The 17354-nt window shown below is 44.7% G+C and overlaps 1 protein-coding gene across 5 annotated transcripts in view; it reads right to left on the minus strand.

Annotated features, from left to right (window-relative positions):
• The window catches only part of PTPRN2 (protein tyrosine phosphatase receptor type N2), an 822430-nt gene that overhangs the window by 474697 nt on the left and 330379 nt on the right, over positions 1–17354 (minus strand). For all 5 annotated transcript variants that reach the window (XM_025859126.2, XM_073888925.1, XM_073888924.1 and 2 more), the window contains one exon: positions 14171–14531. In XM_025859126.2, the coding sequence (XP_025714911.2) occupies positions 14171–14531 (361 nt within the window). The remainder of the gene's footprint in view (positions 1–14170; positions 14532–17354) is intronic.

Consider the following 17354-nt stretch of genomic DNA (forward strand, 5'->3'; position numbering starts at 1 on the left):
TTTATCAATCTTGTTCATTCTTTCAAAGAACCAGCTCCTAGTGTCATTGATCTGTTCTACTGTTCTTTTGGTTTCTATTTCATTGATTTCTGCTCTGATCTTTATTATTTCTCTTCTCCTGCTGGGTTTAGGCTTTATTTGCTGTTTTTTCTCTAGCTCCTTTAGGTGTAGGGTTAGGTTGTATATTTGAGACCTTTCTTGTTGCTTGAGAAAGGCTTGTATTGCTATATACTTTCCTCTTAGGACTGCCTTTGCTGCATCCCAAATATTTTGAACGACTGTGTTTTCATTTTCATTTATTGCCATGAATTTTTTTAATTCTTCTTTAATTTCCTGGTTGACCCATTCATTCTTTAGTAGGATGCTCTTTAGCCTCCATGTATTTGAGTTCTTTCTGACTTTCCTCTTGTGATTGAGTTCTAGTTTCAAAGCATTGTGGTCTGAAAATATGCAGGGAATGATCCCAATCTTTTGGTACCAGTTGAGACCTGATTTGTGACCTAGGATGTGATCTATTCTGGAGAATGTTCCATGGGCACTAGAGAAGAATGTGTATTCCGTTGCTTTGGGATGGAATGTTCTGAATGTCTGTGAAGTCCATTTGGTCCAGTGTGTCCTTTAAAGTCTTTATTTCCTTGTTGATCTTTTGCTTAGATGATCTGTCCATTTCAGTGAGGGGGTGTTAAAGTCCCCCACTATTATTGTATTGTTGTCAATGTGTTTCTTTGCTTTTGTTATTAATTGCCTTATGGAATTGGCTGCTCCCATGTTAGGGGCATAGATATTTACAATTGTTAGATCTTCTTGTTGGATAGACCCTTTAAGTAGGATATAGTGTCCTTCCTCGTCTCTTATTACAGTCTTTGGTTTAAAATCTAATTCGTCTGATATAAGGATTGACACCCCAGCTTTCTTTTGGTGTCCATTAGCATGGTAAATGGTTTTCCACCCCCTCACTTTCAATGTGGGGGTGTCTTTGGGTCTAAAATGAGTCTCTTGCAGACAGCATATCGATGGGTCTTGTTTTTTAATCCAATCTGATAGCCTGTATCTTTTGATTGGGGCATTGAGCCCATTTACATTCAGGTAACTATTGAAAGATAGGAATTTAGTGCCATCGTATTGCCTGTAAGGTGACTGTGACTGTATATTGTCTGTGTTCCTTTCTGGTCTATGCTGATTTGAGGCTCTCTCTTTGCTTAGGACCCCTTTCAATATTTCTTGGAGGGCTGGTTTCATGTTTGCAAATTCCTTTAGTTTTGGTTTGTCCTGGAAGCTTTTGATCTCTCCTTCTATTTTCAATGACAGCCTACCTGGATATAGTATTCTTGACTGCATATTTTTCTCGTTTAGTGCTCTGAAGATATCATGCCAGTCCTTTCTGGCCTGCCAGGTCTCTGTGGATAGGTCTGTTGCCAATCTAATGTTTCTACCATTGTAGATTACCTATCTCTTCTCCCAAGCTGCTTTCTAGATTTTCTCTTTGTCTATGAGACTCGTAAGTTTTACTATTAGATGTCGGGGAGTTGACCCATCTTCATTGATTTTGAGAGGGGTTCTCTGTGCCTCCTGGATTTTGATGCCTGTTTCCTTCCCCACATTAGGGAAGTTCTCTGTTATAATTTGCTCCAATATACCTTCTTCCCTCCTCCCTCTTTCTTCTTCTTCTGGGATCCCAATTATTCTAATGTTGTTTCGTCTTATGGTATCGCTTATCTCTCAAATTCTGCCCTCGTGATCCAGTAGTTGTTTATCTCTCTTTTTCTCAGCTTCTTTATTTTTCATCATTTGGTCTTCTATATTGCTGATCTCTCTTCTGCCTCATTTATCCTTGCAGTTAGTGCACCCATTTTTGATTGCACCTTATTAATAGCCTTTTTGATTTCGACTTGGTTAGATTTTAGTTCTTTTACTTCTCCAGAAAGCATTCCTCTAATAACTTCCATGCTTTTTTCAAGCCCAGCTAGTATCTTTAAAATCATGATTCTGAACTCTAGGTCAGACATCGTACTAATGTCCATATTGAGTAGGTCCCTGGCAGACGGTACAAGACCTCTTGTTCTTTTTGTTGAGGTGATTTTTTCCATCTTGTCATTTTGTCCAGAGGAGAATAGATGAATGAGAGAACAAAATGCTAACAGGGTAATGACGTCCCCAGAAAATATACTCTAAACAAATCAGAAAAGACCTGAAACCAGGGGAAAATAAAGGGAAAGAAAGAAAAAAGAATGAGGAAAAAAAAAGAAAAAGATGAAGATAAAAATAAAAACAGAACAAAACAAAAAACAAAAAACAGAATATGATCAAATATGATCAGGGTGGTGCATAGATCAGTGCCACACACTAGATTTTGGGTGTATTTTGGTCTGTTAGAAGATAGTGCCTCCCAAATTTTTAAAGAAAGAAAGACTTACATATGTACAAAATAAGGGTTGATATGATGAAGGGATGGAATATGACTGTGAAGATGAAAATTATAAAAAATTTTATAAAAGGAATTGATAAGATAAGAAGTTGTTTGAAAAAAGAAAGAAGAGGATTTAAAAAAAAGAAAGAAAAGAAAAAAAGGAGAGAATGTGATCAGGCAGGTACTAGAACAAAGCCATACACTAGAGTTTTAGGGTATATTTTGATCTGTTAGAAGAAACTGTATCTCAAAATTTTAAAGAGAGAAGAACTTATATATATATGCCAAAAATGAGGGTACCTACTATGAAGGGATAGAATATGACTCTAAAAGTGAAAAATAAAAAAAAAATTTTTAAAGGGATTGATGATGTTGGTTGAAAAAGGGAAAAAGAAAAATTCAAAAAAAAGTTAAAAAAATTAACTTTGAAAGACTAAAGAATCATGGTAAAAAAGCCATGAATTCTATGTGCAGTATTCTCCTGGCGCTGGAGTTCTGCCATTCTCATGGTCTTGGCTGGCTGTTCCTGCTGATCTTCTGGGGGAGGGGCCTGTTGCCGCGGTTCCCAGATGTCTTTGCCAGAGGCCGAATTGCCCCGCCCTTGTCGGTCCAGGCTGAGTAATCTGCTTGGGTTTGCTCTTGGAAGCTTTTGTTCCCTGTAAGCTTTTGGTAAAGCCTTGGAGGATGAGAGTGAAAATGGCGGCCTCCCAATCTCTGCCCTTGAGGAGCCAAGAACTCGGGGCCCCACTCCTCAGTGCGCCCCGAGAGAAAAGCACTCAATCATTCCCATCTCCCCGGTCTCCAGCAGCACTCTGTGCTCACCTGGCCTGTGACCGAGCATTTCTATTTCTGGCACTCGACTCGGTGCGGAGTCTCCAAACCCAGCAGATCCCCACGGCACGCTCTCGTGCCGCTCCTCCCGTGGGAGGAAGGGAAGTCTCCCTGGATCTGCTGCTTGTTGGGTCCCTGCTGGAGGAGCAGTGGCTCCTGACGGTGTCGCTGATCACGGTTTATGGCAACCCTGAGCTGAGAGCCCGCGCCTCGGCTGCGTCTCTGCAGCCAGCTTCCCCACTCTGATACCCAGGAGCTCTGCTGCACTCAGGCACCCCCGGTCTTCCTGTGACCCCGAGGGTCCTGAGACCACACTGTCCCGCGAGGCTTCCATCCCCCGCTTAGCCACTGGGGCGACGTCCCTCAGCGGAACCGACTTGTGAAAGTTCCGATTTTGTGCTCCGCGGCTCTATCACTTGCCAGAAGCGGCCGATGGAGGCCCCCTCCCCTGCCATCTATCCTCCCGAATATCGCCTCGGATTCACTTCTCTGCACATCCTACCTTCCAGAAAGTGGTCGCTTTTCTGTTCAGAGAGTTGTTGCTATTCTTTTCTTTGATCTCCTGTTGAGTTCGTAGGTGTTCAGAATGGTTTGATCCCTATCCAGCTGAATTCCTGAGACCAGACGAAATCCAGGTCTCCTACTCCTCCGCCATCTTGCTCCGCCCCCCACATCATCACCATCATTATCACCATCATCAACACCAACACCATCATCTCCATCACCACCACCACCATCACCATCACCACCAGCACATCATCACCATCATCAACACCAGCACCATCATCTCCATCACCACCACTATCACATCATCGCCATCATTATCACCACCATCAACACCAGCACCATCACCACCATCACCATCTTCATTGTCAGCACCACCACCACCAGCACCATCATCACCACCAGCACCATCATCACTAGCAGCACCATCATCATTGCCATCACCCAGTCTCTCTAGTACATGTAATACTGAGACAAAGAACAACAACAAAAAAATGAAATTAGGTTTGGCATTAATTTTGTCACTTCAGTTGGTGGTGGGGTTGACAGATTGCTTTCTAAAGGATGTTTCATTGAAATTCCCATTAACATGAATCTTCATACTCACAATGTTAACTGACCTACTTGTGACAAGGAAAGGTGGCGTGGACATGTGCTGGATGGCAAATGTCAGACTAGAATATAAAACTTTCCAGAGATGGCCAAGAATGGTAACTGAATTTTTTCTACATTTGCCAAATAGGCTAAACCAGCAGAGTATTTGGATCGCAGTCATAGACATACCCTCTGAATGGCAAGAGTTTTCGAACTCCCTCTTGTTAGCCAAGTTCTATCTGGTGGAAGACCAGGTGTGCATGGTTAATACTTACCTGTAGCTAAGAACCCAACTCACATCCAAACCAATCACTGTCCACAGTGCCCTGGGGACTCTAGACCCCAGCTCCACTCTGTGGGGGCCACAGATATCCTCACATCTCACAGGAAAGAGGCCTCTGACCCTTCAGCTCTTTCCCAAGACCCACTCTATGCCTTTGGAAGGCAAAAATTACCAGAATTAGTGGTCTCCACTAACCCAGAATTTTCAGGGTGGAAATGTGGCAGGAAGATGACATTATACATGAGGGTGGCAGGCAGCAAGGAGAGCGCTCTTGTTGTTCTGTGTTGTTCCAGGAGGCCTTCCTGGAAAGTGATAGTAATAATGGTTGCAGTAAGTTATCTTTAGGTGCCCTACTCACTCTCCATCTAAAAGAGGCAAATTTCAACTCATTACTACTCTATGTAAAGAACTTTCTAGAAAACACATCAGGCTTCCTGTGGAATGGACCTCCCAGGGAAGCAATGAGGTCACATGTACTTAAGGGAAGGCTGAAAGATCATCTGCCAGAGATGCTGTTAAAGATACTTGTCATGTGGGGGCAGAGTGCATGACTCCCCAGGTTCCATTCAAATCTGAACAGTGACTCTTTGCTGGTGCAGAAGTCAAGGAAAGTGGTCTCAAAGGCAAGGAGGAGGGCATGGGACTGAGGCAATGCAGAGTTAGGCTCCCTAGTCATACAGCTGCTCTCCCTGCACAGCTGAGCAACACATTCAGGGGCATCTACTTCAGGGATCTGGGCAGGTGGGTGGGATCAGAAGGCAAAACAAGAGGAGTCACTTTCCTGCTGTGTAAGCCACAGACTGACACGCAGACTCCCCTCTCCTGCTCCTGCTTCTCCTTCACCCTGGGCCGGAGTAGACCACTTGCTGACCCCACAGCACGGCAGTGAGCTAAAATAAAGGCTTTAGGCATTTTATACCAATGTGGGACTAAATCTCACTAAAAGGAGAGGTACTTTGATAACACAGGTGCCTTCTTCTCATGTTCTAGAAGGTGTTCATATACCCTGGGGGAGGGCATGAAGCCAGGATGAAGAATTTATTGAGTTCCTCATGGGGCAGGCTCTGAGCAGCCTCTTTACTCCAGTGACTATGTGCTCAATTTGGTCCTGTTTTTTTTTTTTTTTTAACCAAAAGTGTTTAGAGCAACACTGGCCTTCACTCAAGTGTGAATGGACTTTTTTCAAAAATGAAAAAGGCAGTAATGCTTCCTTTCAAGTGAAAATGACCCCAAAATGTGGGCATATATTCTCCAGGACAACAGAAGCACTTGAATCTGGTTTTCCAATATTATAATCTATCATGGTCACCATGAAAAGTCCTGGTTCAGTGCCCTCCTGAGACTGGGGGATGCAGGGTATGCTCTTTGCTCCATATGAGTTTTTGGGCTGGGATTCCTACCATCAGCATAAATGGGAAAGTTAAAACAACACAGCTGGCAAACGCAGTACTTCATAACCATGGGAAGTTCAAATAGGAAGAGGCCCAAAACACACTTATCACAACACTCTTATCATGAATGAGGGAAGAGAATAAGAAAAGCTGTATGACTGGCTGGTGCTCAGTAGGTGTTCTGCAAATGAGTGAATTCATGGGTAAACTTGCTAAGAGTCACATAGTTAGAAGACTGCACAGCCAGTAGTTAAAGAAAGTGCTTTAGACTTCCACCTTAGTAAACATTCCACATCAGTACAACAGAATCCATTTTAGTACAGATGGTGGGGGAGGGGTGGGTGGAGAATACTCATTACCTTGGCCATTCAACCTGTAATATAGTAAGATACCTGGATAGGAAAAACAACGAGGTGTGTTGGGGAAGAAACTGGCATATGAAATACCTAGGCCAAAAGTTAGCAGAACAATAATATGAATTAAATTCTCCTAAGTCCTAGTCCAGGCTCCACAAGGTGTGGAGTCAAGATGATAAAGAAAAAATTCCAACAGACTGGTTAGACGTTTTGTTTCCTGTTTGGTTTGATTTTGAATGTTATCAGTGAGCAAGAATTAGATTGGGAGCTTCTACCGATGGGCATACTGCATATTATTTGTCATTAGCTCTAGCTAACTGTTTAGAAAATTGTGTATGATGTATCATCCCCTCAGGTGGGTTCCATAATTATTTACTTGTCATCATTGAGATTTGAGTTTAAAGAATGACTTTAGCCAAAACATTTACAAGATGTACATGAAGAAAACTGCAAAACTCTGACAAAAGAAATCAAAGAACTCAATAAATGGAGAGATATTCCATGTTCATGGATAGGAAAACTCAAAATTGTTAAGATATCAGTTTTTCCCAACTTGATCTATAATTGAATGCAATCTCAATCAAAATCCCAGCAAGTTATTTTGTGGATATTGACAAACTGATCCTAAAGTTTATATGGAGAAGTGAAAAGACCCAGAATAGCCAATCCAATATTGAAGGAGAAGAAAAAGGTTGGAGGACTGACACTACTTGATTTCAAGAGTTACTATAAAGCTAGAGAAATCAAGACAGTATGGTACTGGTAAATAAACAGACATAGAGATCTGAAGAGCCCAAAAACATATCCACATAAGAAGAGTCAACTGATCTTTGACAAAGTAGCAAAGGCAATAAAATGTAGCAAAGACAGTCTTTTCAGCAAATGTTGCTGGAACAACTGGACATCCACATGCAAAAAAGTAAATCTGGACACAGACCTTCACGCTTCACAAAAAATTAACTCAAAATGTATCACAAGCCTAACTGTACAACACAAAAATATAAAACTCCTAGATCCAACAACCACACTCCTTGGCATTTACCCCAAGGAACGGAAAACTTATGTCCATACAAACACCTGAACATGGATGTTTATGTTATAGCAGCTTTCTTCATAACTGCCAAAATTTGGAGGCAACCAAGATGTCCTTCAGTAGGTTAATGGATAAATTAAACTCTTGTACATCCAGATGATGGAATATTATTCAGTGCTTAAAAGAAATGAGCTGTCAAGCCATGAAAATACATGGAAGCACCTTAAATGCATATCACTAAGTGAAAGAAGCCAATCTGAAAAGACTGCACACTGTGTGATTCCAGCTCTAAGACATTCTGGACAAGGCAAAGCTATGGAGACAGAAAAGATCAGTGGTTGGAGGATTGGAAGGGGGAGGGATGAACAGGGGGGGCACAAAGGACTTTTAGGGCAGTGAAACTACTCTGTATGATCCTATCATGATAAATACATGCCAGTGTACATTTCTCCAAACCCACAGAATGTAAAATACCAAAAATGAACCTTAACTAAACCCTAAACTATAGTGATAATGATCTGTCAATGCAGGCTCTTCAGTTGTAACAAATTTAACACTCTGGTGGGGGATATTGTTTATGGGGGAGTCTCTGCATGTGTGAGGGCAGAAGGTATATGGGAAATCTCTACACATTCCACTTAATTTTTCTGTGAACCTAAAACTGTTGTAAAAATAGTCTATTAAAAAAAGGAAAAAGAGTGACTTTAGGCTTCGTTAAAACTCTGACCACTGAGCCTGGGGAAAACCACAATCAAGGTTTCATGCTCTGAAAAGATCCATGCATGAGGATGTTAATCATGGTATTATGTGAAGAGCAAAGATCAATAAACAATATATATTTTAATAGATATGCAGTTGACCCTTGAACAATGCAGCTTAGGACTATGCAGGTCCACTTATACATGGATTTTTACTGTAAATGTACTTTCTCTTCCTTATGGTTTTCTTAAATGATGTTTCTTTCTTCTAGCTTACTTTATTGCAAAAATATAGTATGTAATATACAGAACATATAAAATATATGTTAATCAACTGTTTATGTTATCAGTAAAACAATAAGGTCTTAGTAGTTAAGGTTTTAAGGAGTCAAAAGTTATGTGCAGATTTTCAACCACTCAGAAGGTTGGCACCCCTAATCCCCACTATTCAAGGGTCAACTGCATAAATATAGAACTAATTTAAATGTATTATGGTACATACATATATAGACAATTATGCTCCCATAAAAAATGTAATGGAAATGCATTTAATGATGCAGCAAAATGTTAACAATATATGCAATGAGACAAGCATGCTCCAAGCTCATTAACTAGACAACAGAGCAGTGATATGAAGGACACTGCATCTTCCAGCAAGAGGCAGGTCCAGAGATACTGACACAGAGGGAATCCGAACTAACCAAAGTTCAAAGGGCAAGCTCCAATATCTTTCAACACTGGGATCCCATAAATACAGACGTATGGGTGCACGTAGGGATCATTGGTTTTGGGTGGGAAATTTGAAGAACACATAGACAGTGTGGCAGTTTACTTCTGAGTGTGGAGCAGTCATAGAAGGACTGGCTGCGGGAAAGGAAACTTCAGATTTCCCCTTGTACACGCTGTACTAGTTGGATCTTTCTAAAATAAGCACATTATAATTTTATAATGCAAAAGGTAATTTAGAAATTTAAATATATCATAGCAGCAACATTCACAATAGCCAAAAGGTAGAAGCAGGCCAAGTGTCCATCAACAGATGGACAAAGTATGGTGCTATCCATACAACAGAATTTCACTCAGCCTTAAAGAGGAAGGGAATTCTCACACCTGCTACAACATGGAAGAACCCGGAGGACATTATACTAAGTGAGATAAAACTGTCACAAAAGAACAAATACCGTGTGATTCCACTTCTGTGAGGTCCCTAGAGTCACCCAACCCATAGAAACAGAAAGTAGAGGGTGGATGCCCGGGACTGGGGTATAGGGAGATGGGGACAGAGTCTCAGTCGGGGATGATGAAAATGTCCTGGAGACAGATGCTGGTGACAGTTGTACAACAATGTGAATATCCTTAACGCCGCTGAACCGTACACTTAATATTGGGAAGATGATCAATTTTAGGTCATGTGTATTTTACCACAATTTCTAAAAAGTTAAATGTAAAAAGTGGACATGAAACTTTTTATTGTTTAAGAATAACCAGAGTTCCCAGGAGGCTTAATCTCTGGTTGGAGGGAGAACTAGGCCTGGGGAATACATTAAAGGGACAAGAAGAGCTACACCATGAGACGGCCTGCTCGGACGAGTCCTCAAACACACACAGAGGCCAAGAGGGGACGTGCACACCAAGCGCCGACAGCGCTCACCTCTGGAGATAAGACTGAAGTGACTTTTGTCTTCTTTCTACACACCTATTATTCAAGCTTTGCATAGTAACCATTGGTTATTTTATTTTATTTTATTTTATTTTTAAAGATTCTATTTATTTATTTGAGAGAGAGAGCACGAGAGGGAAGAGGGTCCGAGGGAGAAGCAGACTCCCCGCTGAGCAGGGAGCCCGATGCGGGACTCGATCCCAGGACTCCAGGATCATGACCTGAGCCGAAGGCAGTCGCTCAACCAACTGAGCCACCCAGGCGCCCCCATTGGTTATTTTATAACTGGTAAAAAGCACAACAAATAATCTTCCACAAACCGATTCCCACAGCACACTGACCATTACAGAAATTACAGAATGACATTCTCTGGAGGAATCCCACGTGGGCAGCACCGGGCACTGCCCCTTTAACCAGAGAGCCCGGATGCAGCGAAGCTTGAATTCCACACTAAAGCACTGCGGTGTGCTGTCTGTCCTTCCCGTGATCCTGGTTCACACACTGCCTTAAAGCTTTCTAAAAGAAGTAAATAATGGGTGTAAATAATGAATAAATGAAGAAGCAGCTCTCTTTTCTATGATAAGTTTCCACCAAATGCATATTTGCCATACCCATTAAGTCGCTTTCTTCACCACTTCTCTGGGGGTGGGTATGGCTGGGTCTTCCTGCGGTTGTACGTGAAACCTGAACTCAGTGTCACATGTCGGACTTGACCGAGCTGCAGAAGGGCAGTCCCTTCACTGAGTCACAGGGCAGCTCCAGGGCCTCCGCACTACCCCAGGGTCCCCCTACCAGGTAGCAGCACGCTGGGGGTCTGGGATTTCCTGCTGTCCAGGCCGTACCACCCTAAGACCTCACGGCACACCAGCCCTCTGGGCCTCCCTTTGACTTGCTTCCAGGATGAAATCGGGCTTATGCAGAGGACTGCGCATGGAGACTGTGCTCACGGTGCACTGAATCTACCTGCACTTGCCACAGGGGCCGCAGGTGGCTTGGCCGAATGCCACGGGCAGCTCTCCAGGCAGTGGTGTGAAATGGCCCACCTGGGTGTCTGCTATTATTGAACACCAGTTAAATCCCAGTAGCGCACTGAGTCGAAGAGTTATTTTCAGGAAGCCCCTGGACTGCAAATTCAGAGGAAAGTTGGTCTTTTCTCATTCTTTTTCATTAGAATATAAGAAATCTTTACCCCTCCTCTACTGGCTGACACCCCTGCCCCCGAGGGATCTTTGCTACTCTGCTCCCTCTGGAGGCTAGGCACACACTTTTGCACACAAGAAAGAGAGAAAGCTAAACTTTGCAGCTGACAGGTTATTTAAAGCTTTAGAGTCCAGGAGTAATTAGCCAGAGTAACAAAGTAAACTCCCTTCAAATCTGAAATTTCTACAGTTGCCTCTTAGGAGCCCCACCTCTGTCTTCAGGGCCCTGACTTTAGGGTGATCTAATTTAGTCTTCAGTGACCTGACGTTGAGGTGACCCAACTCAGTCTTCAGTGCCACCATTTAGCCTCTGATCTGCAGCTTCCTCGCCAGCAAAATAAAACTGAAAATAATACTGTGTTTTAAGGGTGATATGAAAATCAAATGAGGCCATTTATGTGGACAAATCCACTGGTTCATTCACTCAGCAAACACTCTGCCAGGCACGCACTGGGTACTGGGACGCAGACAGTGACAAGGAGGTGGTGTGCCATCTTCCTAAGCTGATGGTCTACGAGGGGAGAGAAGCATTTATCAAACAATTGCACAAACACGCACTGCACACTGTGAGATGTGTTCTGGGGAAGGTACAGGATGCCATGAGCCTCTCCTTTGGGGTGGGGTACGAGCTTATCTTGATGAGAGATGGAGCATTTCAAACAGCCAAGCCAAAGTCTGCCAGGGAGGTTGAGTGGCCCTTGGCTGCTGATGCTGAAACAACACACAGCAAGACTGTGTCCTCTACACAGAAGGGCACGTTTTCACCACCTCTGAAGCCTTCTTGAGGAGCAGTGAACACCACAGTCAAATCTCTGGGCTAGCTCCTATAGCTCCAGGTTTATAGAAAGTACGAAGCAAAGGAACAAGGTACATGCTATATTTGGGATGCAATCAGCAAAATCCAGAATGTGAAAACCACTACAAGACAAGTGAATTCGTTTTCTAAAAGTGCTGTGAGGAAAGGAAGAATAAGTGGGAGAACACTTCTGCAAGTTTAAACAGATAAACCAGCCACTTCAGTGGCTCTTCTCTAGAACCTGCTTCAAATAAAAAAAAAAAAAAAATTGTAAAGAAAATTTGTGACCACTAAGAAATGTGAACTCTGATTAGATAATGATATTAAGACATTACTATTAACTTTCATACGTGGTGAAACTATTGTGGTTAGGGTTATACAAGTGTTCTCCTCTTTTCCAGAGATATGGTGTTGAGATACAGACAGATGGAACCCTCTGAGGACGGGGAGGTGGCAGGTGCAGAGAAGCAGTAGGAAAGACCGGGACCTGCCATTGGCCGAAGCCCCATGATGCAATGCACAAGGTTCATCTTACAGTACTCTAATTATTTTGTGATTGACATTTTACATGTTTCTTTTTAAAGCATAAAGTACAGCTGGGAAAACAGTATATATGAAGAGACACCAACATTGCAAGTCAGCACAGAAAAAAATGCCCACCACGTTATGCAGTTAATAAGGGTCATTGGATAGTGAAGAGCATTTTCAGAGAGGATGTTCCCAAAGATCTGCACCTCGGGGGACGTCAAGAAGAATGGGAAGGTCCCAGGTAACGGGGAGGCAGGAAGCTCCTTCTAAGCAGTAACAGACCCCCGAAGTGTGCCGCATTCTGTGCACATACCTGGCTCTCTAATGGATTTAAATCCCTTTGGTGGGGGCTTCCTATTTCCAATAACTAGGAGAGAAGTAGTTGATAAATGGGATTTAAGCTGTGGGAGAGGAGAAAGGAGACAGAGAGGGGTGGTTACAGAGAGAAGTAGACAGCCCCCACAGCATAACCTGGAACACAAAAGCAGAGAAGCACAGAGGGTGGTCAGCACCATGGAGAGGGCCTGCAGTCGGACCAGAGGCCACCGCTCGGCCACTGGCTGGGTGGGGGTGACCTTCCGCGGTGTGTTTACAGCAGAGGTGTTGGGTGACGCTGAGCGACAACAGGAAAGCCAAATCAGCAGACGAAGGCCTCTGACGGAGGCTGGTAATTATGGGAGCGTGGAAGGCAGCAGGGCCAGGAAACGGGATTTCTCATAGCAGTGCACAGTTTAAAGCAGCCCCCAAAGGAGGGAGAGGGGCTACTGGAGGCTGCAGCCTCCTCCTCAGAGTTCCAGTCGTACAATGGTGTGTCTATGGGCAAACAATCCGTAGGCAAGTGCACAGCCTGCCTTCGTATACAGCTTCCTTCCCCAAGACAAGAACGAGAAGAAAGCATTAGTAATGGCCACACATGCCTCCCTCTAATTATAACTTCGCTTTCCTTCCATTTAGAAGGTGCCATAATGGATTTGTGGATCGAGAGAGAGAGAGAGAGAGAGAGAGAGAGAGAGAGAGAGAACAAGAGACCTACTTAGCTGAAAAGCAGCAATATGTAGAAAAGAAGACTGTCAGAGCAAATCCAATTAAGGCGTCACTTACAGAAAATAGACGGCTGATGTTAATGTGATTCTTGGTCCGTTTTTTTTAGAAACCCTGCTATCTGCTCAATTTTATTATTTGTATGTCTTCAAAGAAGAAGTCATATTTTATCAGAGTCTCACTTGATATTTTATGGTCTTAGAAACAAACACACTAGAGTCCTCTGCACCTTACAGAGTCGGAGCCGGTCAATACCCCTTCTCCTTGGGGCAGCCACAGCAGGGGCGTGACCCGCGGGAGAGCCCTGGAGGATCAGGTGGAAAGCCAATCACTTCGAAGGCCGCACGTGGCCTCACTGCATTGTGAGTGGCATTAGCTTCACACTGGGTTCTTTTGGGGACAGGCAAATAACCATAACTACAGGAGGTGGCCCCGAGTTTGACCATAAGGAGTGCTGAGGGGTGACATACGCCAAATCCAAAAGCCTGCATGTTCCATTTTCCAAAACGTTCTGTGGCCAACATGGTTTGGGGGCCAGATCTGGTCACGTTCCCCAACCTGTTTGAGTGCCTTCATCCGTGAAGCAATGGATGGACACTGCAGGGCAGGGCCCACACACCCTTTGCTTCTGCCATCCCCAGAAGGGCCCTTTTCTGCCGGGCCTGACTACGACCACCTTCCTTCCTACAGCAGCAGGGGGACGGGATGGTGCTGAAGGCCCTTCCTCACACCACGAGGGCTGTGGCCGTGACCCAGGGGGGCAGTGCAGAGTGCAAAGGGCTGGCCCTGGGCAGGTACCGGAAAGACAGAAACAACAAAAACACGGGGGACTGGAGGAGGCTTACTCACCATCACCAAAGGCCAGGGGGTCCTCGGGGTCTCCTGGTGATGAAGGCCATTTCTGGAGGGCTGCTGGGGCCGAGAGGACCCTTGCTGTTCTCCAGGGCATACGCAGCGGATTTCGAGGCCCTCGGTCGCCCTCCCCGTGGGGCGCTGGGGGCTTCCGAGCCACAGAGGTGCCCAACGAAGTGACCAGGCTCTGTCTGTCAGCACCGCCGTCCACCTTGGGGCTCAGCTCATCAGGCCGAAGCCGGCTGCGCATCCGTAAAGGGCGGCCCCCGGGGTGATCGGCCCGGGGCCCAGGAGCGTAGGTCAGAGCGGATGTCTGCGCCATGAAGGTCAGCATGCTGTCAGCACGGGGGTCCTCACCCTGTAGGGGCCAAGGATCAAACACAGCAGGTGAGCCTCCACGTCAGCCACTCAAAAGGGCATTTGAGGCACTACATAGCCCTGACATCTCTGAAATGCACACCCGAATTTTCCCGCCACCGACAGACCAAACTCTATGGTCCATATTCATTTTGCATTGGTTTTCTAATAGCAGCTTTATGGAGGTATAATTCCCATACCACAAAATACACCCGACTCATGTTTTTAGTATATCCAGAACAGTGTGAACATCACCACCATCTTTAATCCCAGCACGTCTCGATCACCCCAAGAGAAACCTCATACTCATCCCCACACCCCCAGCCCTAGGCACCTGCCAGTCTACTTTCTGTCTCTATGGAGACAAGTTCTATCAGTGGAATCATACACCACGTGGCCTTCCGTGCCTCGCTTCTTGCACCCTGTGCTCGAGGTGCATCCTGGCCGCAGCACCCAGCAGCCCTGCATTCTTTCCTACCGCTGAAACGTCTCATTTTAAAGAGATCACACATTCTGTCAGTCGGTGGACATCGGGGGCCATTATACGGCTATGAACATTCATCTACAAGTTTCTTGGGGACGTATGTTTCCAGTCCTCTTGGGTTTACGCCTGGAAGTGCAATTGCCGGGTAGTATGGTAACCGTGCATGTGACTTGCTGGGAGCTGCCAGGATGTGCTCCAACACGGATGTGCTTGTGTGGTCCCACCAGCCAGCTGTGAGGACTCCAGTCTCTCTCCCTCCTTTAGCCATCTGTTTCCTTACATCCAGCTACTGGGTGTGAAGTGGCAGCTCACTGAGGCTTTGACTTGCATTTCCCTGCTGGTCAATGATGCTGAGCGTCTTTCATGGGCTTCTCGTCTTCCGTGGAGAAATGTCTCTCCAGTTCCGTCACCTGCACTGGTGTTTACGGTTGCTGCAAAAGCAGCTCTCCATCTGAGACTGACTCTCTCCCTCAGTACAGGCACCTACTGCTCTGTCTTACGGTCTTCGTTTCACTCCAACTCCTTTCTTTACCAACTACTGAAATCACTTTTCTCTCCTATTCCTTCGACACCAATATTCCACAACAGCAAAGCTACCCTTCTATGTAACACCACGTCCACGACCCAGCCAGCATGGCCTCTCATTGAGCCTCCACCTGTGTGTCCCCCTCACTCACTCAGTCAGTCGTCTCAGGAGGGTACATTCCCATCAGACTGTTTTGCCAGTAGACAAATCAAGGCCCAGTTGTCCCCCACTCTGGAACAGCTATAAAAATGCTAGAAAGTTCAATGTTCTACTTTTGACTGTGGGACAAACACAGAAATTTCCAACGTGGAGATTCTCAGAAAAGTTACAGCTGTCCTGGAGACTTATTCAGAGCTCCCTTCATGATGTGGAATGGGTCCATGAGCCACAAAGTTTTTCAATCTTGCCCATATTCATATTTTCTAAATGCACCTTGCTTGGTGCAGGAGATCAATGTTGAGTCAAAGGGGAGCAGACATTGGGATCTAGTTAAGATGCGCAGCCATCACTGAATTTAAGACAAGTGGTTCAGACTCCCAAGTCTGGCCATTTTCAAAAATATGTGGGGTCAGCCTTCCAGGATAGATTTTGGTGTAGCAAGTTAGAAATCAGAAAACTAGGGTTGATATTGGTTTTAGTTATTGTTCTCACATATGAACTTGGGCAAATCCTTTGGCCTTTTGAGACTGAATTTTCTGTCAAAGAAGGAGACTGGACATTATCTCTCAGATTGTCTTTATTTTTCTAAAATGATGTCATTTTAGCTGTCATCCAAATTGTTTAATGTTGTCCAAGTACTGGCTGAAATCAACTGCTTTTCCTTCAGAAAAAAGGAAGATTCCTTAGAGAAAGGGAGAGAAAAATAAAATGCTACCACACAGATAGGCCCCTCCAGCAGTTTCCCACAAATTGGGTGTAAGTGTCAATCTTAAGCTCAGCCTGAACTTCTGTCCGAAAGGCTGTGTCTGAACACCTGGTCAGGTCACAGTGCTGGGGGCTGCAGATCTCATCCAAATGCCTCATTAATGTGCCCACAAGCGTCTCTCCTCTCTCTGCTACGAATGCAGCCTATCCTAGAGCTTCTACTCAAAGGGCCTTTAATTATAGCTGAACTGGAATGCTCCGGGTAAAGGACAAACCAGGCTGAACACAGTGCACAACAAATCACTGCTGAACGTAATCCGTGCACTAGACTGCGATAAACAATCTATTTTGGGTCTGTTCATCCTGTGAACCAAATTAAGGTGAAGAGGGAAAAATAATATTTCCGTAGGTACACTGTAGGAATAATAGAAAAGCATGGGTTTTTACAAGTCATACCAGGTCCTCTGTAAATGACAGCCAGCATGATGGTGTCCTCGGGGGAGCTCACTGGGGCCCAGCCAATAGCTCGGAGCCCTGGGAGTTGGGAGATCAGCAATACAAGTATTCTCGTGACGGCTTCCTGTTTGTGGCGTCAAGTCTTGGAGGACAGAGCTGGTAGATGGGGCTGGATTCTGGGGCCTGGGTTGGAGTCCCACCTCTGATCTCACAAGCCTGGTGAGTTATTTAACCTCTAAGTCATCTGTAAAATGGGGATAATAAGCACAGTGCCTGGTGTTGCTGGTTACTGCTCCTACCATTCTTACTACTATTATTTACTTCACCTTCTTAGACCTTCCTTTTCTTTAAAGCAGTAGGAAGTCCACAGATGAACTGAGCAGAAGCCACTCCCCCATTCTGAAGGTTTTAAGCCTGAATTCAACAAACCTATGATGTCAGGTTCCCAAAAATAATGCTGAATAATTTTTCGGACTTTAGTTGCCCAAATCTGG

This window comes from Callorhinus ursinus, unplaced genomic scaffold (assembly GCF_003265705.2).
Source record: "Callorhinus ursinus isolate GAN/ISIS: 27379988/994484 unplaced genomic scaffold, GSC_fseal_2.0 scaffold99, whole genome shotgun sequence".
Taxonomy (NCBI): domain Eukaryota; kingdom Metazoa; phylum Chordata; class Mammalia; order Carnivora; family Otariidae; genus Callorhinus; species Callorhinus ursinus.